Source organism: Manacus candei, unplaced genomic scaffold, assembly GCF_025592945.1.
Source record: "Manacus candei isolate 608988 ecotype Guabito, Panama unplaced genomic scaffold, ASM2559294v1 h1tg000002l, whole genome shotgun sequence".
Lineage (NCBI taxonomy): Eukaryota > Metazoa > Chordata > Aves > Passeriformes > Pipridae > Manacus > Manacus candei.
Window position 1 is genome coordinate 9589904 of NW_026138050.1, and position 26670 is coordinate 9616573.

General features: G+C 38.9%; 1 protein-coding gene across 5 annotated transcripts in view; it reads right to left on the reverse strand.

Annotated features, from left to right (window-relative positions):
- Nucleotides 1–26670, reverse strand: part of CPPED1 (calcineurin like phosphoesterase domain containing 1) — a 40567-nt gene that overhangs the window by 12705 nt on the left and 1192 nt on the right. For 2 of the 5 annotated variants that reach the window (XM_051811644.1, XM_051811475.1), the window contains exons 2-3: nucleotides 17985–18203; nucleotides 2468–2890 (exon numbers count right to left, since the gene is read on the reverse strand). In XM_051811644.1, the coding sequence (XP_051667604.1) occupies nucleotides 2468–2890; nucleotides 17985–18203 (642 nt within the window). Of the gene's footprint in view, nucleotides 1–2467; nucleotides 2891–17984; nucleotides 18204–20254; nucleotides 20332–25876; nucleotides 25917–26670 lie in introns of those variants that run through there. The other 3 variants (XM_051811381.1, XM_051811301.1, XM_051811555.1) reach the window with 3 other exon arrangements.

A 26670-nucleotide genomic window follows, 5' to 3' on the forward strand; every position in this document is an offset into this window, starting at 1 on the left:
CCTGTGCAATATCACCATTCTGTAAGTATGTGATTATTTCCTACATATATTCATATAAATTTCTTTGTTCACAGAAAGACCTGAATTTCTACACTGTCCTTCCTTTCCTGTCTCTCTCTAACCCAGTGAGTGATGGCTCTGTGTTTGACACTTCCAGAAAAAGTACAAATGTGAAAACTGGGATAGGTCCAGCTCTGGTCCTGGGTTATCAACATTGAAACATGATACCCATCTAATAACTTGCATTGCCAAACACAGCAACCCCTAAAACTGGAATTTCATGTAATTACATAACAAACCTTTGGAGTCCTTAGAAATACTGAAACAGCAACAAAGCAGAAAGAAGGAAGGACTGGTGACAGGTTGGGGGAAGACGAATAGTGGCAGTCTGGTGGACTCAGAAAAAGGCAGATTGACTTTGACTTTGTTTTTCCAGAATAAACAGTTTACCAAATTTCTAAAATAACTGCTATAAGGGGTTAACCTTCTTACACTGAAAATCATAATTAAAACAACAAAACCAAGCAAAGCAGCCTGGGATTTCATTAGCAATATTCTGTGTTTTAATCCTCCAAGAACATATGAAGTGAACTGTGGGAAAACCAATTTTATGGCCAATGATATGCTGAAATGGATTGTTCTGTGGCAGAGGTTCAGAGAGCAGGTGTGTCCTTGCACATCTGTGCACCTGTCCCAGCATGCCAGCTCCTCTGGGCAATCCACTGATACCACCCTGTGGTCTCACAAAGGCTGTTCTTCAACTGAATAATGAAAGCCCACCTGTTACTAAGGAAACTCTGAGCCAACTTTTGATTCAGCTCATTTTTCTCAGCAGTCTGAGTCCCACTGAGCTGCCTGTTCTCTGTATTCATTTCATTAGCAAACTGTTTGATTACTGGATTGTGAATATCACCTACTGACTCACTGGACAAAAGAGCAAGCAAAAGTGTTTAAATATATTCATTAGGGAACCAAACAACGAGCTGGATTAGAGAGGGGAATGAGGGACACAATGGGAAATGACAGGAGGAACAGAAAGGTGCCACACAAAGGAGTTTGGGAATTTCTTCCATAGAGTTGCTGGCTTCTCCTTTTGGCTTTCCCCCATCATTTGAGGCCTAACCAACTTTTGGTTAAGCCTCTGTACACAGGTTTGGAGAATCAGTCTGAAAGATCCTTCTAGGAAACACAATAATGTAACAACAATGTTACAATGACAGTTTTGCACAACTTCTTTTACCTCTTCATCAATTATATTCCCAGTACTGAGTGTTGCCAAATGTTAGAAAAACATCTGGATGACAGGAAGAACAGAACTGCCTTGGTTTCCACATTAATGCTGATTTCCTGGGATACACCCCCTGAACTAGGATGTGATTCAGTTCACAGTATACAGGCAGTCACAGAAATGCCTGACCTTCCAACAGCAATACTTCCACTGTATTAACACTGGCACAAAAATTAAAAAAGATATTATGAGGTATTCTCAGCATGTCTCCTCATGGGGAAAAAAACCACTTGTAAATCTTGAATCTGCAAATATATCAGTGCCCTGGAGAGCCCTCAGATAGCTGTGAATTTTGGCCCTGCTGATTGGAAACAGCAGGAGATTCAGAGCTTGGAAATCAGGCTGAGTTTGGATGAGTCCAGGCTTAACAATTATATGGTAAATTAGGAACAATATCATAAAAAATGTGCATTGTTCAGTAATCCAAATAATGTGCTCTCTTATAGATACAGAGAAAATGACAGTGATGCAGTGATGGCAGGAAATTTTGAGGGACTAGCACACTCCAGGAACATGAAGGCAATTAAGTGAAAACAATGGGAACAGCGTGGAGGAGTAGCTGGGTACTGTGTCTGTCTCCATGGCATTCAAGTGGCACCAGACAAAGCTCAGGGATTTGGCACAATGTACTTGTTTAGCACATGTTCCACCTGCCCTTCATCCCAGAGATGGCCCCTATTAGCAATGGATATGCAAAGGATTGATTTTAGCAGAGCAAGACTTGTTTTAACACTGAATATATCTGGAGTGCATTACACTCTTGGTTTAAAATTGGCTCAGTGTGGGAGAAAGCAACCTCCAAGGTAATTCTGAATTCTGTTTCCATGTTTTATGTAAAACATAAATTCTGTATTTTTCTCCTACAGTAATACCTGATCTTCCACTCTGCAGGTAAAAAAACTCAGGTTGCCTTATAACTGCAAAATGGAATCCTTGTTAAAGAATTTTTCATGCTTAGCTTTTTACTTATCACTCAAAGTTTTAAATTTTGTTTGGTTCTTTTTTTCAGGTGACCAGATTCAGTTATTAATTTTGATCTGTGGGGAACAATGAGGCTCACAAGCAGTATCTAACATTCCTTGAAAACAGGACCATTTAAGTTAAATGCATTTTGTCTGGCAGCTGAGCCATTAACAATTTGAAACAAAAATTAAAGAATAGGAAAGTTTGAGAAAATACCTGCTTTATGAAACTTTTCCATTATCTCTTCACGAACTGATTTTTCCAAGTTGAAATAACCGTGGTCTTCATCGGGTGTACTCAGAAACAGAGGGATGTGCTGAAACACAATTATGTGCTTGCATTTCTGCTTTGCAGCAACAGCCAGCTGCTCATCCAGCCACACATCCTGGGCTTGCTTCAACTCAGGGCATTGGGAAGAATCAAAGAATAACTGAGAATTCAGCACAAGAAAGAAAACACCTCCAACCCAAAAGCTGAAATAGTCGTCTCCCCAGTTCTTGCAGTAATCATCTATTGTTTCTCTCGTTGGAGAATTCCCAACGTCGTGATTCCCACTGACAAACACCAGTGGTATGTCCTGGTCAGTGTTCTTCAGAACATTCTTTAAATCTTGCACTTGGTTTTTTCTCCATAGGGTTCCTAAAGAAAAAAACAACCACGAAACATTTGAGTATTCCTGTTATCTTTTCCCACCCTCACTGTTGGCTTTTGTTTATGGAACTATGCATAGTAAGAAAATATTCTCTATTAGATGTGATCATGAATGCATTTTCACTTTAATGTTGTGTATCCACTCAGCCCTTTCCCCCCTGCTCAAGTCCTCAGCCATTTGCAGTAGCTTGCCTGAAGGCAGGCCCTGGACAGGAACCAGCACCCGGCACAGCAGGGGTGATGCCACAGTCACGGTTTGACACCAAGAGCTTCAGCAGGATGATTTTTTTCATCTCTATACTGATGATGTGGTGAAAAAATACAGCAATTTTGGATAGTGTAACAGCACAAGGGTAAAAACCAGGTCAACTTTTGGGTTATATTTATGGCTGTGCAAAGGAATAAAAGGTTGTTGGGTTTGTTATTTTTTTCTTTTTTTTTTTTCTCCTTACAAAAACTACTTTAACAGCAAAAATATAATTAGTGTCTTGTGGTGACTTATTCATATGATGAGTCTCTTTTAATAATAAGCATGCCATTAATTTCAAAGAAAGGCAATTGTGTACTTTGTTAGTTTTTCCTGCATCTCTGTCTTTAGATTAATATGCAAACCATACAGTTACTCTTCTGGTTGTCAGAAATTTGTCCCTGTCTAGGAAGATTTATCTTTTTGCCAGATAAATTTACAATCACTGAAAAAAATTTAAAAAGGATTTTTTGAAAAAAACCCAGCTATTTTATTCTAATGACGACAGATGTTTTGTTAGGTTTTCTAAAACTAATCTTTAATTAGATGCCATTGAGACATTTTTTATTTGTGAATTAAACAAACATATAAATTATATTTTGTCCTGCAATACATAACATGTATCTAGCACAGGCCCATTTCACAAATAATAACTGCATTTTTTAACCAAGAAGCTGTACCAGGATTTTTACAAGAACTCTGAACTCAGGTTTCTAACACACACTTGCACACAGGTCTCTGCAAATCAATCATCAGGTACTTTTAAATTCTGTTCTATTTTTGTGACTACACATATATATTATACACAGAAATGTATAAAGGGGTTCCTGTACTGTGAGATAAAAGCTTTTTTCATCTTTTCTTCAAAATACTTATGTTGACAAACACTGAGCCTTAGTAACTATTACCAACAAATATTTTGATTCTTCCACAGATCCTACAGATACAGGTTAAAGTATCATCTGATTGCTGTTACTAGAATTCTACAGCTTCAGAAAAACGCTGGGAAAAAAACATATTAAAGATAAATTATGGTTACATGTAAAGACAGATGTGAGATTGGATATGAGGTCCATAAAGTCAAAATCCACAACTCTCTTGTGTTTAACTGCTGCATGGGGTAGAAAGTTACTGTAGGGAAGTCTTTGAGTAACTTGAGAAATACAGGCATATGATACCTGGGGAGTCTAGAAAGTAGTGGACTTCCTAGAAAAATGGTCTAGGAAAGCAGATCACTTTTTGGGATATATTAATGTAGCAGGACTGTGGTCAGTTTAGGTTAATCCTAAATTAATCCCAGAAAAACCAGGGCAAATGACACCTCATGTTACCTGGAGAAGCTGCACTTTACAAAATAACCACCAGGAATTCCAACAGACCTGGCACGCTGCTGTCCCTGGGTAGGGAACCTGGCTGAGAGTGCTGCTTTTCCTGCCACTTTCCTATGCAAAGAGTTGGAAATTTCGAGCTCTAAATGTGGAAATGTTTGGGGAAGGAGGGTGGGGAAACGCGAGGGGGGGAGGCTCTGTAGATCTGTGTAAACACATTACACCATGTTAAACTCCCTGCTATCACTTTGGGAAATTTAGCTAACAGTTGCAGAGTATAAAGACATTTATGCATAAGTTACAGAAATAATTTGCAGAATTATGTATACCTCTTCCCAGCGGTGAAATTCAAGCTCTAGAGACTAACACTTAGATTAGATTTCTCGACAGCAGGGCACTGATTCTCTCATTTAATGCAATATTATTTCTATAGCAACAGAGAAACATATTCAGTGTTTTATTGCAGAAAACAGATTGCTTGAAACGGAAAACAAGGTCTCTGCCCAAGAGCCCAGGAAATCATACTAAGCAAAGATTGTTTTGGAACAACTGTATCTTGGCTTGACCTCTTCTTGGTAGAAGGTCAAAACAACTTCAAAAGAAGAGAAACCCAGGGAGAGAAAGGTGGGAAAAGGTGGAGTGATGTCTCAGCACCCCTTGGTGTAGTGGTGGAGAGGAAGGGCTGGACCGCCACTAACCTTGGGCTGCACTGTTGCACAGCAGACTGTTTGTGCCACAAGAGCCCTCCTGAGGGTACCTCCCTCTGAATTTGTAATAGATAGAGAAGGTAATCAAAGTGGTAAAAGGAGGAAGCCATCAAAAAACTACAGTGGTCACTGCCACAGCATAAAAAATATCCCTTTAATCTCTACCAGGCACAGAGCTGGCTGTAACAGTTAATTATTCCAATTATTATGAAGAACATTTCTATTTGATGACATGCATTATTTTAGCTTAGATGGAGGTTTGTTGTAGGTGAATAGGGAAATAATACAGTGCTGAGAGGTAATGTAAAAAAACAGTTTGGGAAGCGACAGGGTAGATGCAACTGAAATAAATTTCTGTGCTGTTTATCCTGGCATCATGTGCAGTGACATTTTTAAATCCCAGGCTACAATTTTCTGTCTTTATGTCAGGCTGTGTAAATAAAGCCTTGCCCTGAGATAAATGAATTTGCAAATTAATAGCCCATAAAGGGCAGTTTGGCTTTTATAAAAACATGAAAGTGAGAACTGTTGCTAGTGCAGCTGTGCACAATTTTCCACAGCTTCCCAGTCTATCATGTCTGAAAGCTGAGGGATGTGAACAGGAGCAGAAAGGTGCAATGTCAGTGTCTCTTGCAGAACATCTCTCTGTTGTGTATCACTGTCTGCCTAAACACTTCCAGTGTTCCTTCTGCATTGCTTAAAGGAGTCAAGACAACCAACCTTCACATGCTGAAAGAGCAGATTTCAAGCAAGTACTTTACTGAATTTGGCTTCAGTCAGCAGAAGGAGAATTCACCGATCATTCTGCCAAAGAAATAATCCTTTAGCTACTAATTCTTAGTTCCAGTTTACTGCAGTATTCCACAGTATACTGCACCTCTATAAGAAAGTGGGTTTGGTTTTTGTAAGGCTCTAGCTCTTAAAAACAACTTAAAAGCACTGTTTACCCCCAAACTGTATCTCTGCATGGCATGCTGACTGCAAGTTTTGTATGAGGCAACTCTTCCCTTACAGTGACCTCCACCAACATTGTAACTTTTCCTCCAGAAGTATTCCAGATGAAAAATTACCAATAAGTTCACAGTAGCACCAGTTTTTCTACTGATATGGATCAGATGAGGGAAAGGGAGAAGTTATAATGGTATGATGAGTTGGTACCCCAACTTCTGTGTTGATGTGAGGAGAAGTCTAAGTCCTCCCCCCAAGGTAGGAGAAGCCTTTAGGATGAAACAACCCAAGACATCTTCAGCCAACTTAACGACATGTAAAAATATAGCACAATCACTTCCTGGATTTCTAAATTACTCAGAAATTTAATGTATCTTAAAAGTGTCCCAAACTTGAAGGGAACACATAATTTTTAATGAAAAGTACAAAATTTTCCGTTTGAAAAAGAAAAAAAGAAAATTAACTTTTATGTGAGCAACACTCCCCAAAACCTCTGATATGAAAATGTTTAACCCAAGAGACTGATTAGCAAAGAACAAGGAAGAAAGAGCTAAATTGCAGATGAAAATACTATACAAAATATCAGATAGAAATAGTACCTAAATTTGATAAAAGCGAAATAGAAAGTGTCAAAACACCACCAAAGAAACCAGAATTTATGAAAACACTGGGCCTGTTCCTTCTGTAATTTATGATGATATCAGGAGAATTACTCTGACATCATCAAAGACAAGTAACTCTTGTTCAAAGCAATCACATGACTGTTATAAACAACCCACAGAAGGATTTGGGTATTTTTCTGGGCCTTCTGGGCCTTTCTGGGTCTCTTTGCTTTAATCAAAAAGTCTAATTGTTCTGAGCACTTCCCTCTTCTTCGGGTATTTGTCCTTTTTTTGGTGTGTTTTCATCACTGTCTGCAGTTGCCCTACTCCTTTTGCATGCCATTTGGAAGACCTTCCCTAGCACTATTCCCTAAATTTCCAGGGAGGAGGGGAGTCCAAGGTTATATTCACAGCTCTTTCTGTAAGTACCTTCACTGGAGGGAATTTAACTGCTAACCCCATCTCTGTGGGAAAGTCTCCTCCTGTCACAACAGCACTGCCTTTCACCTCTGCTGCTGTTTTGGATACTTGTAGCTGTTAGGTTACCTGTACAATTAGGATCCTACATCACCCCCCTCAGCTGACCCCTACCCAGTGACAGCCCCACTGCCGTTCCTGTCACTTGGAGTCAACACAAGTGCAAACCCCATGGTATCATCAGCACCACGCTGTACCTTCCAGGCTCCTTCTGCAATTGCATCTTTATTGCACCTGATTTTTATGCACTGACATAAATATAAATTTAACTAAGCTCTAATCTTGTCACATCTCAAATAATAATACAGTTTCCTCTGATCTTTGCAAATCCCTTCAGAGCTTTCCCACCCCAAAGCTCAGCTGCTGTTCCTCGCTGTGCTGCCTTCCCTCCAGCCCTTCCCCATCTCAGCAGTGCTCCTCCTGACTTACCCTCTTCTCATTTGTTTACTTTTTATCATCCCATAAAAGCAGTGATTCCCTGATGGTCCATGCACAGTTAGAACAATGTGGTCTTCAATTCACTTCACGTTCATTTTTTCTAGGATGCTATAAAATTGTGATAGAAGACAGGCACAAGCACAGACAGAAAAGACCTCTCTGGCCACCCAGTTCAGTCTTACTCCTTAGTCTGTTCTCTTCACTGTTTCTTGTTTTAAACTTAAAAGCCTCCCCTCTGGTGTCTGCTTTAATGAACTCCTGCAATCCACTGCGTCATTCCAAATTATTACATGCAAGAATAAGCTGATCAATTTTAATAAACCCATTATGGTCATGTTCTGAAATAGGTTTTTTGGTTTAGTCTGTGCTGTAATAGCTAAAATGTCTCCTCTCTCTTCTTTAGACATATATTTCTAATCTTCAAATAGCCTGAAGACAATTTTAGGATGAACAAAAAATTATGCAGTTAAAAAATAATGTAAATATGGCTATATTCACTACTGAACAAACCAACTACTCAGTCTAACTTATAAAGGACCTCATCTCATTAGTTCCACTGAAAAGCAGAGGCTGGAATACTCATTTGTCTACAGCTGTAAGCAACTGATTTTTTCAGTACATTCAAAACAAGTAATAATCTGTTCAGAGACACAAAAAGTGATCACACTAAAAAATTTCCCTACATGAAAACACAAATTACATTTATTATATAACTTTGGACACTGAAACAAGAAGAAAATTTAACTCTAGTTTAAGCTAATAATTAACAATTATTACATTAAAGCAATGACAAAACCCCAAAGTGAACAAGGGAGCCTATTAGGGGATCAACTGCTCCTTGTTCCAGTGCAGGACATTAAATATAATGACTGCAAATGCTGACATTTTTCTCAGTCCCAGCCACACAGGTGCCCACTTAACAACCTAATTCATGGCATTTACTGCTCCATGTTCTGCTGTGAAAATAAGTATTATCCTTCCTTAAGCTCAACTCTGCTCTTATCCTCACTCATCTCCCAGCAATGCAGAGCTGTCACAGCAAGCACAGGCCATCACTGCCTTTGGGTCTGTGCTTCTGATGAAATCATCACAAACAGGAAAAAATATCCCAGTGCTACAGGAGCACAACAATAAACTTAATAACAACGAACTTAATACAAAGATCTACTGCTTGTACTAGATTTTCAGTATTGATTTTATTAGCTGTATCATAAAATGTAGTGTTTGGGAAAACAGTGTAACAAATTATATCTGAAAGATTTTAATATCTAGAGAGTTACTGTCAGCAGGATTTCTTATTTCAACTGTGGACTAGACTAGGCACTGTGGTCTAAAATACAAATAAATACATACTTGCTGAAGATTAGATATTTGGATGTGACAGCCCAATGGTATGAGATTGTTGAACATGCATGGAGGATCCCTCATGCTTCCCTACTCTTGGGCTGATGAGAGCAAATTTAATTTCACAGTGAGCTGTTTGGAGGCTTTGAATGCTCCATTAGGTTTTACTAGAATCAGATAATTACTATAAAATGTTTATTTATGCAACCAGTGTGACATTCCTTGAAACAGTTATTATTAGATGTTTAACAAATACTGTGTTATTTATCCAAATTCTTAGACATTATTAATTAATATTGGCATAAGAGTCTGAAGAAGAAAATACCCGAGAATCATTCTGGTTTGGACTCCATCCTACCAAGCATATCAAAGTTATGTTACAACAGCAAAAGAAATGGATGCAGTGAGTTTATTTAGATTAAGCTACCTTACTGTCAGGAAATTAGGTCAGACCTAAACACTGCCCTATTGATCAGGCAGTGACATATTAATAAAAATTTTATCTTGCATTCAAACAAATAAAACTTTTACCTACAGCCTGATTCAGTATAAACATTTCAATACCTCTGCTTCTACCTTGCACTTAAAAAGTCAATCTGTGTCCTTTCTCCTTCATGCTCTATTACAAATCTCCACTGACAAAGATTCAGGAATTGGGATTTAGCTGACAATTTTGCTGAAACTGCAAGTGACAGTGGAATACAGCTGCCTCCTCCCCAGCTGGGCCACACTGATGGGAGTTCAAAAAACTACACAAACTTGCTTTTGTTAGTAAAGCAAGCAGCCAGTTCAAATGGCAAAGAAAGCAAATACAGTAAAGGTGACATGCTTACAGTTATTTTTAAAGCTGGAACCATATTTGAGACACCATTTTTTAACCCGTTCATGCCTGTTATACAGACAAATCAAACATCAGCATTCATGCTCTTGCCTTCTAGAAGAGAAAGGGATTTTTTTTAAAGAACTGTTGTACTTTTAGCTAAAATTAAATCTTTATAAAATACCTCCTTATATACATGTCTCCCTTAAAGACTAGCAGAGCAGCTTGATTTTATCTGGCAAGCTTTTTTTTTTAATTTTATGTTCCTTTGTTTTAGCAAAATGGGTTATTTAATGGTAGTTTAAAAGAAATAATAAAAGCAGTTCACAGCCAGATTTACTGTGGTAAAATCACCTTTTGAGAAAGATATTAAGCATTATCAGGCATTTTTTTGCCTTTGTAGAATGTCTTACTAATTCACTGTATATAACATTAAGAACTTGAATTGGACCTGACATTTCTCTGTAATTTATTCAGTTCACAAATGTATAAATGGCAGCTTGAGCATTTGCATGCAGATTTCAGCATTACATTCAGATCTCATCTTGTGTGCAAAACCCACCAGCAGCAAATCTCCAACCTCCCAACAACTCAGTCACTGAGATGTGACCAAGCGGGTTCGTCTCTGACGTCTCGAACACGAGCAGAGCAGTCTGACTCCTGCAAAGGGCACTGGGCTGAATCAGCTGCACAGCAACTGCAAATGTGCAAGTTTGCACATTAAATCTCTGGGAAAGATTTCCTAAGAAGGAAGAACATACACATGCAAATGACTGTGGACTTTATCAAATAAATTAAAGCTGGGAAACTCGACAAGTACCTCAACGTTCCTTAAAGTGTGCCTTAGTAAATCCCAAACCAAAAGACAAGTGGGACTTCCTGTGAGGTACCAACTACCAACAGTATTCACTGACCTTTTGACCAGCCCAAGAGAATTTAGAATATTCACAATAGATTTTAAATGATACTGCTTTGACCAGGAACATTTGCTACAGTGTGTGCTTTGTCCCTGATTTCGAAAATTGAGCAAGTTAAAGAGTTTTTTTTTGAGTTACCCTTTAAGGCAGGTGTTTGCAGTGATACTAAATCTTAAATCATAGCCTGTAGTGTATCTACAAAAACTACACTTTGGAGGAAGTTATATTAATGCACTCAGTATTTACCAGAAACAAGGGACAAAGATTTTGGACCATGACAGTTGCACATCAAATTTGGGCACGGAAAAGAGGCTCAAGATAATCCAGTTAGCAATTATCCCAGGAGAGAGGATGCCTTCAAATGTTACAGTGATTATAAACAGAAATGAAGCCATACCACTGTCTGGTCACCAGAACCATCAGCTCTGATGTTCCTCAGCTCTGCAGCTTGTCTGTTCTGAACATAAATAACTTCACTCTCTACTGTGAACGTGTCAGAGCTCATAAGGAGGTACTGATGGTATAAAAGCCAGTGTGCCCATCTCATCTTGTATTCTGATCATCAAATTGTCAAGCAGGAGTCAAATGGAGACATGCTGATTTGAAAACCTGTCCCTTAATTGCTGTCTAAATATGAACTCAGAATCCTGGTATTTGGCACCTGCTTTTAAAAATCTCGCTGCACATCATTGCCTGTTTTATTGTACGAAGAAACACTGCATGGAAGAAAGAATAGGGTATATAATTTTGAGGAGACATGCAGCCAGCAGTTTTGCTTTTCACATAAAGTACATACTGTTGCCCAAAATTGTAATTAGCTGAATTGAGCTGATATGACTTACTGAGGCTTTATGGAGGAGTTAAGAGCGTTAGTGAAACGTGTGAATTTGTGGGGGAAAACAAGTCCCAGAGATGCACAGACACACACAGAGCATGGAATGCAGCCCTGGGGAGCTGGCTGGCATGTGAGAAGGTCCCAGCAGAGCTGGGCACCCTGGAAGCCACAGCAGGACAGCCACACACCCCAGCTGGAAGGCAGGGGCCCACCATGCTTGAAGAAGAGAAAAAGCAGGGAAAAGGAGAGAGGAATAGCAAGGGACACTGAGGCAGGCAGTGCACTTGCATCTCCTGTAATCTCACAGAGATTCCGTGACAATTCTCTCCCAAATTCATGAATGTGCTTTTTCCAGGATGCCAGCCTGTGTAGGGTAAGTCTGTGCCTTTTCACCACCACACACAGCATGCAGCTCAAGGGCACTGCTTTTCCCAGCTGCAGCAGGTGCCTTGCCCTACCTGGCTGCTTTTTTTCCCCTTGTTATGCTTAAAATAGTCTTTTTCCAGTCTTGCCTTAATGGCCAGCAACAGACAATCAATCAGCTGCTTATAGTTTGGGGACCTCTGTTTTCAGCTTGTCTGTTGTCAGGGCCTGTCCTGTCACCTCATGTTTAAACTGTTCACAGCAACAACACACACCAGGGCTCACAGCCTGAAACATTCATCAGATGGTACAGTAAAAATGTGAAAATATGGAACAGACACAATCCTGGAAGATCTTACAATCCAAGTATGGCCCAATAGAGAGAGCAAGAGACACAGACAGCAAGCACACCAAGGAGCAGTAAGAAAACATCATTAAATATGACTGCAGCTCTGTAAAGCTGATTGAAACAATCAGATGTTTCAATTTGTTCAATTTACAAAAGATACATTAATAAAAGCACGAATGATTTATCACACTTTAAGGTACCAATATTCTGACCTACTCCATGTTGTTACCCTACCACGGTGAACAATCCAGGCTTTGGCTGACACTGGTGAGTTAAACAAAAAATATCCAATTATCCAAAAAGTTGGACAAAATTTAGTTGAGAAGCTGCATCTACCCAGCAGTAGTCTCTGTAAACAAATAATCTGAAACACTGTTACATTTGTTTTGTTAAAGAGCACAGTTAAGTGTGAGGGCCACTGCTGGGGTCTAAGATGGCACAGAGTAGTTCTAACTCCAGCAAACACAAAACCAGCTCCTTGCACCTTCTTCCTCTCCCTCCCTCACTCCTCACAGCCTTGGCCTTAGGGGAGGGAATGCAGCACAACTAATTGGAGAGAGCTAAGAAAGGTAAGTTTTAAAAAACAGACTGAAAGTCTCTGAAATGAGTAAGACCACTTAAATATTTTATCAGCTATAGAATGAATAAAAATCTATTAAAAAAAAAAGTCCCACAACACCAGATCTTAGGAATAAATAAGAAAGTATGAATAGGCACAATTGCTTATACTGATGTGCACAAACTAAAAAGCAAGATGGAAAATTGCTTCTGAGACTAATGAGAGAAATGAAAGTATAGGCAGATTAATTAAAAAGAAGTAGTATCAACATAATTAATTGACAAGGCATGGCAGAAGACCAGACAACAGAATTCTTGTACTGGAATTCAATGTATTTCAAATACAATGGCTTAGTCTCCTGCCATCACTTACACAGCTGTCTAGATTGACTTGTTCTTTGGAAATGGATATAAAAAAGAAGGAGGATCCTTCAAAAAAATGACCTCATAAATGGCAGATGTGAGTGATATGGGCATCCTCCTCCTGCCCTCCTCTCAGCAAAATAAAGGCATTCTGAAGTAGAGCACAATACTTATGGCTCTGACCTGTCAGGTGATGTTTCCACTCATCACAGCAGATCTAAAGGTTCCTTCACCAAAATTAAATGTTTCAGAACTGTGCTATAAATAACCATTTGAAATTCGTTAATTAAACAATTTAATAATATAAAACAAAGGTAGGGGAAAAAAATAAAGAAAAATATCACTACTTGGATTTAACTGACAGAAAGGGTGGATGTCAGATTACAGAGCACTGCATGACCTGGGCAGGAAATCTGTATATTAGAGATTATGCCTTCACTTAACTAAAGGAATCAGGACAAGTACTAGCAGTGTATTTCAAGTACTCAATTCTAGTGATTCTGACTTTTTGTAATTAACATATACACACAAATGAATCTAAAACTGCAGGCATAAACATTACTGGCTCACTGATCCATTATCACATTGCTAACAGATCAAGCTTAATCAAGTTCTATCAGGTTTTTTTTTTTGATTATACACATTATATTAGACAAGTCTCATTTCATTTAGCCTCTAAACAGCTACATTTTATTACAGTCAGAGCTAAGTCAGTTTGCAGCAGACTTGCTGTCTTTTACCCATGCAGGTAGAGCAACTAATGAAAAATAATTAAACACCTGGTCTAAATACATTGCATAAATAACTTTGCTGGCTAGAATTATCAAGTTACTGACAGCAGTAGCATCATTAATAAAATGTACTTAAACCATTTCCTCCAAAGGAATTCGGCCACATAAAAACAGCTGCCAGATTCCCAGCTTCACAGTCAGAGTTTCTGGGTGACCTTGGCTGCAAACAGCTCAATTCTCTGCTGTTGTTACAAAAGGGGGTGAAATGCCGACACTGTTTCCTGGACACCAAGCTACATCTGAAGTATGGGATGAAGAAGGAAGTACAATGCTTCATGTTAAACTAGAACAGGAAGGAAAGGCAAGAAAGAAGGCAGGGGAGTTTGCCCTCAGAGTTTGGAGGGCACTACTCTGTGGAACAGACACCAGCCTTGTTAAACTTGAGTCAGTGGATCAGAGGAGATCTCAGCCACCAAGAGTGGGATTTTTGCTACAGAGCTGGCTCTTCTGGGAGACCAATCCCCCTGATACCTGCTGACAGCAGTCCAGAAGACAGTCTGGGAGAACCCCTTGACACAGAGGGGCCATCCAGGCCCCACTCTCCTGGTCCTGCCACTCACAATCACAGCAGTGCTGGGGGATGTGTTAATCCCTGGCAGCCTTGGCTGTAGCAGCCACCAAAGACAGAGAGCTGGCCTGGGGCCTCAGCACAGCAGACTGGCTTATTAGGGGAACTGGTACAGGATCCTGGAGGAGACTGCTCTGAAAGGCAAGAGTTTGAGAGCATTGACATGTCTTCAAAGACAAGCTCCTCTTAACATAAGAATGGTCCTTCTGGATACTGAGGGAAGTGGGGAAAAAATGCAGGCTGTAAGAAAAATGATGTGGCTAAACGAGGAATTCATGCCTGAGTACCAATGAAAAAAGGATGTAAAAGGGAGTTGGAAACAAAGACAGACCTGAAAGGAAGAATATTGTAAAAGTACCTGGTCATGCAGAGCTGGTCAGGAAAAGCTCACTGAGGGCTGAAACCTGTGAAAGGTGTGATCAGCAGCAAAAGCTTCTACCACTACTTTAGCAATAAAATAATAAAGCCAATACAGTCCCCCTGCTGAGGGAGGCAGTGACAAGTGACTGGCACTCAGACCTTCCTCTGCCTGCCTTCACTGAAATGCTCCCAGAGCTAAAGGAGCAGAGGAAGTGCTGGTGACAGAACAAGTATCTCCTGAAAAGTTTCAACCCAAGGAAGCCCATGGGACCTGCCAGGATGGATCCAAGAGTACTGGGAGCGCTGGCTGGTGTCACTGTGAGGCACCTCCCTGTAACCACCCTGGCTGTGGAGTCAGGATGTTGCAGTCTGGATGAGTGGAGAACAAGATGGGTGAGGGACTGGCTGGACTGCTGGGCTCAGAGGGTGTTGGTGAATGGAACAATATGGGAAGTTGTCATAAAACAAAACAGAAAGTTCCAACCTGATATAAAACACTTTCAGAAATTAACTTCCAGGGGCTAAGAAAAATGCAGTGAAACAAACACATAATCCAATCAACAATATTTTGCGTTTTGCAGATTAGCATTTTTGCCACAGTAAGTTATATTATATTTAATGCACACAAGTGTCTTCAGAAGCAAGCCCTTCATTGTCATGGTGTATCTTGGTGTAAGCATCGAGGCTACAGAAATTATATTCAGTGACACAGTTGCACAATAAGGTATTGCTTAAAATTCTTGATTATGTACCACAATATTAGTGTTACCAGGAATAGATATCCTATTCTTGATTATGTAATCAAGAAAAACTTCTGAAAATAATATTCAGACTACAAACTACTTTTAATCAGCAGTTAAATACCAAGATATGATTACTCCGTTGCTCTAATGACATCTGTAATGGATTCCAAGTGCTGTGCCTGATTGCTTCCCAGCTGATCAGGATTCTGTTCATCACTTCTAGCTGCTGGAATTCTGAGATTTCTTGGAGTTCCTGTGCAAAAGGCTTCCACATTGTTCTGGCTAAATGACTACAGTGCATGCTTTAAAACAGTCACCAAAAACTTTACACTTAGTACTCCATGATATAATGTCTTAAGAGAAGCAAGGAAGATCTGTTTTGTCCCCCCTTTTTTATTGACAGGCATTGGTTATAAAGCAGTATAATCCAAAGAACTTGTCAGACATTGGCCAACAGATCATAAACCAGAGCTGAACTTCACTTTCTCAATAACCACGCTGCAATAGTAACTGACACACCTCCAGTAATGCTGATGTGTTCAGTTTTAGTACAGGTGATACACACAAGTGATTTAAAAGGCCATTTGAGACATGAAGATGCATGTACAAATTCACAACTGTTAAACTTAAATCAGTGTCTTGTCTCATGTACTTTCTGATTTTTGCCTACTGAAAAAATGAATTTTTTATCCTGCATTTTATTGAACATAAGGGAATTGATAGAGCAATTATTCTTGGGAGAGACTCCTCAGTCAAGAAGTATGAAATAATTACAGTACCATTCTACTACGGACATGCATTACATAGGTCTAAACATCCTTAGCTAGAACAGTGAAAATATTTAAATTTCTCCCCAGAAAGAAGCAATTTCAACCGGTCTTCAGTTCTGCAAACATTTATATGCTCAATTTACCTGAAAATCTCTATTTGCTAAAAGAATTCTTAGATTCCCTGTTTGCTGAAAAGGTAGGATGTAGAACACCCATTATTTGTACTGAATTTCCTTCCTCTTATAAGGGATACTGAAGATAAAATATTTGGAACACTTACACAAATTAAAAGTTCTAATCAAAATATTTCTTAAAACTCTGCTACAGGAAGGACAGATGATCTTTAAGAAGAGATTATTTTATGATTCTGGGTTAAACCTGAACTTCCAAAATTAATGGAAGCACATAAATCAACAAAACTCCATAATGGCACACTTTATCATCAAGCTACTGAGTTGGTACACAGTAGATTTAATCAAGCTTAAATCTGTTGGTTTTAACACTTTCCCACTCTTTCAGAAAAATTGTGTTCTGATCAAAAGTAAGTCTGTAGCCTATAAATAATGTCAATCAATTTGACAGCTAAGCTTTAAAATTAACACTGCAGGACACTGAAGGAATTAGGGAAAGGTCTCCAATGTTGCTGTGCAGCAAGGGCTGGGGAGCAGCACTTCAGGTGCAGTTGGAGTGCAAGGCAGAGTGTTACATAAAGCACACAGGACTATTTGCAAGGTCCCTTGGTGGATTGCTGTGCTCCCAGACACACAGCCAAGGCTGTGGGCAGCTCTGCTTCTTATCAAGGCTAAGAAATGTAAGACACTGCTTAGATCTCCTTTTCACACCAGCTGGCAGCAGGTAACATCACTTTTTATTTCACTTCCAAGAAAAGTACTTCTCTTCTTCACATAGATAATACCACCAATCTGTTTTAAAGTTGTAGCTGTCAAACTTTGTAACTCACCTTTCTAGATGGTCTGTTGCTCTTCCTGAGTGTATGCAGAAACACACTGAGCTCAAACTCCCACAGCAACAGGAGAGAACTGTTAAAACTTGAATTCCTTGACTTTCAGCATTTAAAAAAATTTAAATATTGAAGCATTTGAATTTATTAAGCATTAGAAAGCCAGAGAATTCTCTGAGCTTTACTCATTTTAGGTACTCAAAAAGCCATATCCATTTTTTATTATTTTCCTGGCATTGTTTTTTCCCAATGGCTACTGTCCCTATTTGTCTTCTCACAGCAATTTGTTTAGGGAGAAGTACTTTGAATGTGTGTTCTTAGGACTTCTATTTCAAAGAAAATTTCCTACTGAAAAGAAAGCAATTAACTAATGAAAGTACAGCCCTAAAATGAATGACACGGGAAGTCAGATGAAGAAATTGAAATAATATCTTGAGAATCATCCACAAATCACACTTCTTTTCCAAAACACCACAACAGGAAGCACACCAACTCCTACAAAAGACTATTCTTCAAGGAAAGTAAATTAGCCTTATTGCCAATCTGAAATATAAAGGGAGTTACAACCCCTATTCTGCACTTTATTGCCTTACCTGGCATTCCATGGACAAGGTCTCCACACAACACAAAGAACTTGGGCTTAGGGTTTAGCTTGTTAATGGCCTGCACTGCTTGCTCTGCTAATTTGATTTCTTCTCCCCATTCATCATCTCCATTATCAGTGTCTCCACATGTCCAAGCTTTCATCAGTCCAAACTGAGGATCTGCTCCCTGGATGAAGTAGAAGGGCCCCTTCCACTGGCACTCGTCATCTAAAATGAAAAAAGGAGGGGAAAAAAAAAATTTAAGCAGTAGAGACACTTAAAAGAGAATGAAAGTTTCCATGTATCATTAAATGGATTGTTCTTCACCTAAGTAGGTTGACATTGCTTCAGCAGAAGTACAGAATTCTGTAGTCACTCATACAGGGCAAATATAAAGGCAGAAGTACAAAATTTTCCTCTAATGGGTAGTTGGAATAAATGAAAGTATATTAATCTAATTATACCACACAGTAATTACAGACTGATTACAGGAAAAGTATGTGGAGAATTCAGCAAATAGCAAATGGAAACTACAAGACTACAACATAACACAAGTGTGTAATGTTAGATTTCATTTGATTCTTTTAAGACTCCAATTATTGCTTCTTTAATTAACTAATTAAAACATACAAAAGTTTCACATTTTATGGTTCCAGTAGACTTTTCCTTAAATTATTAAGGATTTAAATGCTGTTTGTTCTCATGGCTTTAGGGAAAAGCTGGAACTGAAGTACAAACACTAGCACACTGGTTTCTCCAGCTGTTTATATGCATTCATTTGTAACTTGAATGTTTCAGTTTTGAGAGCTGTATTTGGCTTAATACATTTACTGTTATTGGAGTTTTTTTAAACAGCATTTAAACTGTTAAAAACTCACTGACTACATTAATCTACAGCTGAATCTAAAAAGAAAATGATACAGCAAATTATTTAAAATTAAAATCTAATCCATAAATATACTTCCATATTACATAAATCTGATCTGAAATTCAGTTTGAGGCAAAACTGGTCTTCCAGTAACAGAAGCAAGCAGCATGTCCACCATGAATGTGCTTTTGGTTTCCTTCCACAAGAACTGGAGCTTCTTACTTTGCAAGAAGGGGGGTATGGTTCTTTCAAGGAAGGTTGGAAAACAGAGGTCAGAATTCCTTCCTGACACCGAGGATATGGATAGGCTGGGTGAGGGATAAGGAATGTGGGCAACTCCCAGAAGCTGCTTGTAATTGCCATCTGTTGCTATGGCATCAGATCATTTTGCCAAATGAAAGCTTCCACACTTCAGTTAAAGTAATGTTTAATATCTAAACAAAATTATTTATATACCAGCATTGACTTATTTGAAATAATAATCACGTATTTTATAGGTAGAAACTTTTAGCCACCCATTAGCTTTTAATTCTGAATTAAAATTACATAACTTATTAAATGATCCATCTATCCATGAGTTTGCAACAGAAGCTTTATGGAACCAGTTGAGTGACACAAAGCAATTTAGGTTTTTATTTTATGACTTGCATGAAAAGATATGACTGCCATAAAAAGCGGCTTACATGCTGCATCAAAGGCACTGTTTGTGCAGAGAAATCAACTTACAGTCTTTATAAGTGGAAAACCATAGAATAAAAATCAGTTAAGGAAGCTTGCATAAGAAATCCTTAATGACCTTTACAAAATGGAACTGAAAAAAGGGAACGTCTGAAAGAGGAACTTGGTTTGGAGGAGTGGCACAATTCTCAAACTCATTAAATGAGGAAAAATACCAAATCTTGGAACAACATGGCAGGATTTTTAATACCTGTCCCTTTTCTGGACAGTATTGATAATCAACACTGAGCAAAATCTACTTGTTTTGTATTGATTAATCTCAAGCCAGGAATTTTTACTGTAGTAGTCTAAGTAAAATATAGAAATATTTATTTATTTCTACAGAAACCACTCAGAAAAGAGAGCTAATCTTTGTTTTAAGTATCAATTATGGCCAGGCTGTGTTTCCCTTTGTGGAAGGGAATAGTGTCTGTCCAAAGGCAGCTGGAGCACCTGCAGCAGTCCAGGAGGGGAGGCACAGGCAGCAGGACTGGCCCAGGGCCCAGGTAACAAGGAGCTTCATACATAATGCTTGAGCACACAGCAGTCTGGCAAGCAGACAAGGCACATGCACAGCTGATGTAAAACAGGTTGAAAAGCCAGAGCAGGGGTTATTCTAATATAAGCTTCATGGATATTTTATTTTCCTGACTTATGTTCATGCCAATACAGGAACTGTCTAGGTTTCAAGTACCTGAATGTTTCCAAGCCTGTGCACAGATGCTCTGGTTTGAGTGGGTGAGCGATGGTCATGTGAGGCAGAGAGAGAGACTGATAAGATGAATTTGAAAAAAGAAGTTCAGTACACAGACAGAATCAAGAAGTGGCAGAAGAAAAGAGAAACAGAAGATGCAGGGGTGGAGGTGGTGAAGAGTGGGGAGAAAAGGAAAGAGATGGGAGGTGAAAAAAGAAAGGAACTGAAAATGATGCAAAGGTATATGCTATATTCTCCTGTAGGAAAGAAAAATATAAAATGAAAAAAGTGAAGCAGGGACAACAGAAGAGATCCAGGAATCAGGGCTACCATAAATAACATTTACTTAAAATGTTAGTTTAATTAACTGGTCTTAGTCAAATAATTCAGTCAATAGCTGTTTCTGTGGCATTCAATAACTTATCAAGTAGCTACAAAAATAAGAGTAAGGTTGAATATTTTCTACCTTTGATTTGTTATTTGATCAGTCCAACTAGAAACACTATTTAAAAACAAATAACCCTAGTACTTACCCCAAATTCCATTAGCTTATTAGTTATCAAGTGGTACTTAGTGATTTTATTCCCCACAAAACAAAAGTATATGGGAACAAAATAAGGACATGTTTAAACTTAGTACTTGATTTTTTTTTTAGCAGGAATGTGCTTTAATTACTATAAAGTACTATAAATAAAAGCAGAATATCATGAAGAGAGTTGTACTGGTACAACACTACCAGTGCAAACTTGCACCTGCTGCACCAACCCCTAAGCCTGTTCTGAATTCAGCTCACCCAGGAAATAAATCTTCACTGCCCTCACTGGTCTGTCTTCAGAGGAGTTTATGCAAGTTTTTCCTTATCTGTGCAAAGCATAACACCATCCAGCTGAAGTTTCAAGTGTTGCAACTAGTGCAATTTTAGTAATTTTGCTTAAAAGTCCAGGAATAGGCCTGCATGAGAGCTCTTTCAACAGGCAATATGGTGAGAGGGCAGCAAAGTGCAAGATGGTAAAAGCACCTTCCACAACCACAGATGGATCCAGATGTCTTCTGCCTGACAATTAAATGATTGAGCAATGAACCCTCTCCTGATAATTCTTAGCAAAACTTCTGTACCCTACTTTTCTCCCTCACCAGCTGTTTGTTGGCCCCCACAAGCAGAACAGGTACTGTAGGCCATGCAAAGGAAACTCATCTGCCCAGTGTCAGGCACCACAAAAATCTGTCTGAGCCATTTTTTGGTCTTTGCAACTGAATCTCAAGAGTGCTCAAAAAAATCATTCTGCCTCTATGCCAGGGGAATGCCAAAGTCTGGCAGAGGGAACTAACAAACAGCATTGGATGCAAGTGGTGGGAAGGGGAACAGCTGTTTTTGCAGTAATCATCCAGTCACGATCCACATCCTAGATGCTACTCCTTAAGGTTTCAGTTAAACAGCAGCTACAATCACTATCATCCCTTCAAATGTAGCAAGCAATGGCTTCTCTGGGAATAACAATAACAGTAAAGGAACCTTCTCACTAGGAGTTTCAGTTTTCAAGCCTTTAGCTGGGCTAGGCAGTTGTATTACAAAGGTGCATGCTAGGTAAAGCAATAGAAGATTAGGATTCAATCAATAATTTCTTCTGCCTTCTCCCATCACAAAATTGAGCGGAGCTGAGAATCCCTGCAAATTGGCTGCTCATCCCCTTGAACACAGAAGCTGTTTGCAACTTCAGAATTTACCACAAAAACAAGAAAACACAAATGCAGCAAAGAGTCAGCAGACTTCTCCAATAACTGATGTACACACCCTTTCCATTTCTGAAGGACAAACCATGTCTCTGGTGCTGCTTTTCCACACTAAGCCACTGAAACCTCCTATTTCAAATCTGTTTTGTTCCCAGGCCTCCTTAATTGCTGCACAGCTGATTGCCACAGAATGTCCAACTTCAGGACATGTTCTGCCTCAGTTTCAATAGCTTCCTACTCCCTTTCTGCTCCCGTGCATTCCAAAGTACAGACAGAGGATCGATGCAATGTATTTTTAGTAGCATTGCCTGAAAAACAGTGCCAGCTGCTAATTTTAACTAAGGATTAATTCTGTGAGGGACCGAAGGAGTCAGCAGCAATTCACAGGAGAAATCCTCAGCCATGGATTGTGAGCACAGGCAAAAAGACACTTCAAGGACTTAGGTGGGATTTCAGCTGAGCCTCACGATTTCTAGAGGACAATACCTAACATTGCTGGGCCTTTATTTCTTCCCCTTTTGCTTTTCCTAGTTCTCCTCTCTCTTCTTTCCCCATCTCCAAGGATCACAAACATGTATCTATAGAGCACTCACAGGAACCACTGGCCTCTGACAGCCACACAGTACAGGTGGGATTTCCAGCATTTCCCTGGGGAGATTTTTTTAAAAAGTGCATTCGTTGGTTTCAACACTATATTTGTTTTCTTCTTCCTCTACCCTCTGCAGCATTTAGTGGCAACAAATTAGTCATGAAAAGTTACTCCTGTCCATAGTCTCTCTCTAGATGCCATCGTGTCAGAGGAGAATAAACATGGACACATGTCCAGTGCCTGCTCAGTAAGCCATGGGCAATAATAAATAGGAATATGCCCTCATTGTCATGTTGGATTTGTCAGGAGAAACAATTTCACGTTTCTGAAAGATCAGAGAACAGCAGAAATAGATCCATGGTTCCTGCCTTGTGCTACCTCTGAGTGTAATTGTGAGACTTTTTCTAAGTAAAACTAAGCAAGAAGCACAACCTTGGTTTTCCAAAGAACCTAAATGCAGGAAGGGAAATGGAATCTTTTAAGTGAGGTCAGTATGTATACAACATAGACAATACAATAAGCAAAAATTTGTTTTTATTACTTTCAGTCCTGAAATAGCTTGAAAATCAATAAAATACTTGCACTGAATTATTAATAATTTCTTGTTATTTATTAAAATATTATCAATAGGTATGGCCTAAAAACCCTATCATTATTGTCTGTATGTCCAAATTCAAAAGATTTCCATCTAATGAAATGAGCATTTCTTTCAGTTGTATTTTCCATGTGCACCTGAGGGTCTACCAAAATATGACTGTTGAAGGTTCTGAGGAATGACTAAGGCAACCTGTTGAGAAAGGTGCAATTTTTCGCATCAGGGAAAAAAACCCCTTCAAAACAGGTATCAAAACACATTTTCAGAGAGAAAATAAAACCTTTCAAAGAGTAATTATTTTAGAAATTATGTACTACAGAAATTCTGCTAGTAGCAATACTTAATGACAGAACAGTTTCTCACATAAATTAGCCAGTGCTACTATTTCCAAAAGACGTACTTTCAAACTTCTTAGATAACTATCAAGGTAAGAAATGCCCTCTCAGGCACAGTTTATTTGTACTGAGGGCTACAGAATGCTAAATTCTAGTCATGCCTTATGCCCACCCCCAAATTTAACATGTAAACTCATTACAAAAACTTTACAGCCCAGAACTGTAGGTGTGAAGGGGGGTGGCTTGCATAATGACAAGGTGAAGTCACAGAAAGTTGCTCAAAACCCACGGAAAAATTTGCCTAATTCATATGGGAGTTGGAGACAGTATTGGGAATGGAATATGCAAGCTGGGAAGCAGTTCTGATCAGTGCTCAAAAATATTACTGTTGAAGAGCTCTAGAACAGTAATCGTAATGTGCCAAGATCCAACACTTATGTGAAAGCAAGAAAAAATAAGAAATCAACTGCAGTTGTATTTAATTTCAAAGGAGGGCGAATTATATGTAATTATGATGCTTTTAAAAAGTGCAAAAATCCTTGAAGGCAGCATGGAAACTATTCAAAGACACTATCCCAGAGGCTCAGACCATATACACAGCTTTCACTAAGAACTTCAGAAAATCAAAAAGAATCCAGACAGTATAAACAAGTTAAATAACAGCCTTAAGGAGGGTAGTTAGAGCAGGACAGCATCCTTTCAAAAGCTTAAGCATCCAAATAAAGAAAATAGAAAGATTTTATACACTGGGAGGTTAGATACAAAAGTCTGAGAAGTCAAGCTAAAAAAAAATGAAGAACATTTCAGTATAAATCTGAACACTAATAAAGCCTTTTGTAGAGGAATTAGGAGCAGGTAGCCTGCCAGACACTCACCAAGGTTAAGAGATGTTCCAGACACGCAAGATGCACCTAAAGACAAAGGTTGGGCAGAAAAAACAAGGTATGTTTTTGTATGCACGTTTATTGGGAAGGAACCTGTGAAGATCTGACGTGAGAATTCTTCCTAACAGAAAGTGCATCAGACCTGTCTCAAATCAAAATACCAGTAGGTGATTCAACAAAAAGACATGAACACTAAGAAACCACTCAGATGAGGTGGCATTCCTAGAACTCCTCAAAAGTGAAAACCAGCTCCTCTGCACCAAAGAACAGGAAGCTGGCCACTGTCACACCTGCATTTAAAGGGGCTTCCTGAGCAATCTGGTAATGACTGACTGCAAAACTGGCATCTCTACAGGCAAGTGAATGGAAACTCTAACAAAGACAGTAACTACTGGGCTCACTGATTCTTCAGAAAGAGTAATCAACAGCTTTTACATGGACAAGGGAGATCCACTTGATCTCCAACAGGCATCTAAGAGTTACTCACCAAAGACTCCTAAGGTCTTGAAATATGAGAGCAAGTCCTTGCATGCACAGAAAACTGGTAAGGAAAAAAGAAATGGACAAGATACACAGATCCCATCTGGATGTGTACTGGGACCTACACTGCTCAACAACTTCAGAACAATCTAACAGCAACTGAATAGCGAGGAAGTGAGATTTGGTAAAACAAAGCCATTTTGGGGCCTGAGAATCATGCCTGGTTGTGAAGAACTGGGGAGAGATTTCTTATACAGTGACAGTTCAAAAGAGCTGACCAACTTCAATGGAAAAAATGTACAGGATAGTGCACATGGGAAAAACATCACCAACTTCATATAAACTACCAGAGTTCTAGCAAGTGCTACAAAGCAAAGTCAGCTCAACATTCAGCAATGGCAAAAAAGCAAGAGTTGGAAAGGAATAGAGAACACAGTAAAATGAAAAAAATATGAGAAGCAACTGAATAAATTTGAAGAGTTTGCAAAAGGTTAATGAGGGAGGCATGACAGAGGAACATAGAATCACACACATAACTGAGAACGTGAGTTGGCAACACGGGTTATTTGCCTGCTCCAGATAAAGGTTTTGGAAGCATCAAATAAAACTAGCAAAAGACAGGTTCAAACAAACACTTCTAAACCAGTTAAACTGACAGTACTATCACTTGGTTAGTTACTTGAAAAAAGTGTTTACCTACTTTCACAGGAATTCTCTGCACAGCATGCAAAAAAAATACTTAACAAACCAAAACAAAATAACCCCATGACTTTTGGAGAGAAGTGGTGAAGACAGCATTTACCCAAACATATGGTGCTGTTTCTTCACTAAAATACTAATAGAAGTAGTTGACATCTGAAGCATAATTTCGCATGAGTGGAAAAGACAGATAATTTATTTCAAAAGTAAAGCCAGAGCATAGAAAGGTCTCTTGCCAATAAAGTAGGGGTTTTGTGCACTGTTTACTACTGTGCCTCATTGATTACATGGATAATTTAGGTCACTAACCTCTAGCTCCTGATTCACGTCCCATAACAAAGAGCAGGTTACAGGTATAACATCCACATTACGTAAAAGCAGACTGAACAAATATCAGGGTGTGGAAGAGTGATTTTGCAGAAAGGGTAGTGAGAAAAAAAACACAATTAAGCTCTCAGTGATGGGTCTCAAATTATAAAAGGAAAAGGTGTGCCAAGCCATAGCTGTGGCAGTGAATGCTCTGTGTAGCTACAAGTTTACACAGGAGTAAAACCTAAAGACTGAGGAAAGCAACAAAACACAGAGAACTGATCTGCATCTTAAACTGCAAGAAATCTTGTTTCAATATTATCAGCCCTTGGTTCTGTTTTTTTTTTTTCCCCAATCATTTAGTTGTGTTGAACTTTAGTCTGTTAAGAAAGGGCTAAGTAAATTATTTACAAAGAAATATTTCACCCAAAGATAGTAGCTGGACTATAGTCACCTATCAAATCCTGAACAAAATTAAAAACAACCAGTGGTAAGAAAAGCGTCAATTAATATTTAAAGAATTCCAAACAAGGACACTTCAGTAGAAAGAAGCACACTTGGAAAACAGATTCCCAAATGACATATTTTCTTCCATGTTTATGGCAATTTTCAAGAAGTACTTAGATAAAGCTTTTATTCAGAAATTTTTACACTGCTGTTGAACATTCCTTTTGTTACAATTTCACCATACAGTTGATATAACTAGATGGCTTGTCTGCCATCTGTCCCCTCAGCAAATGCTAGGCATTCTGTTCCAAACCAACCAGACCATCTGCAATTAATAGGTTGCCAGA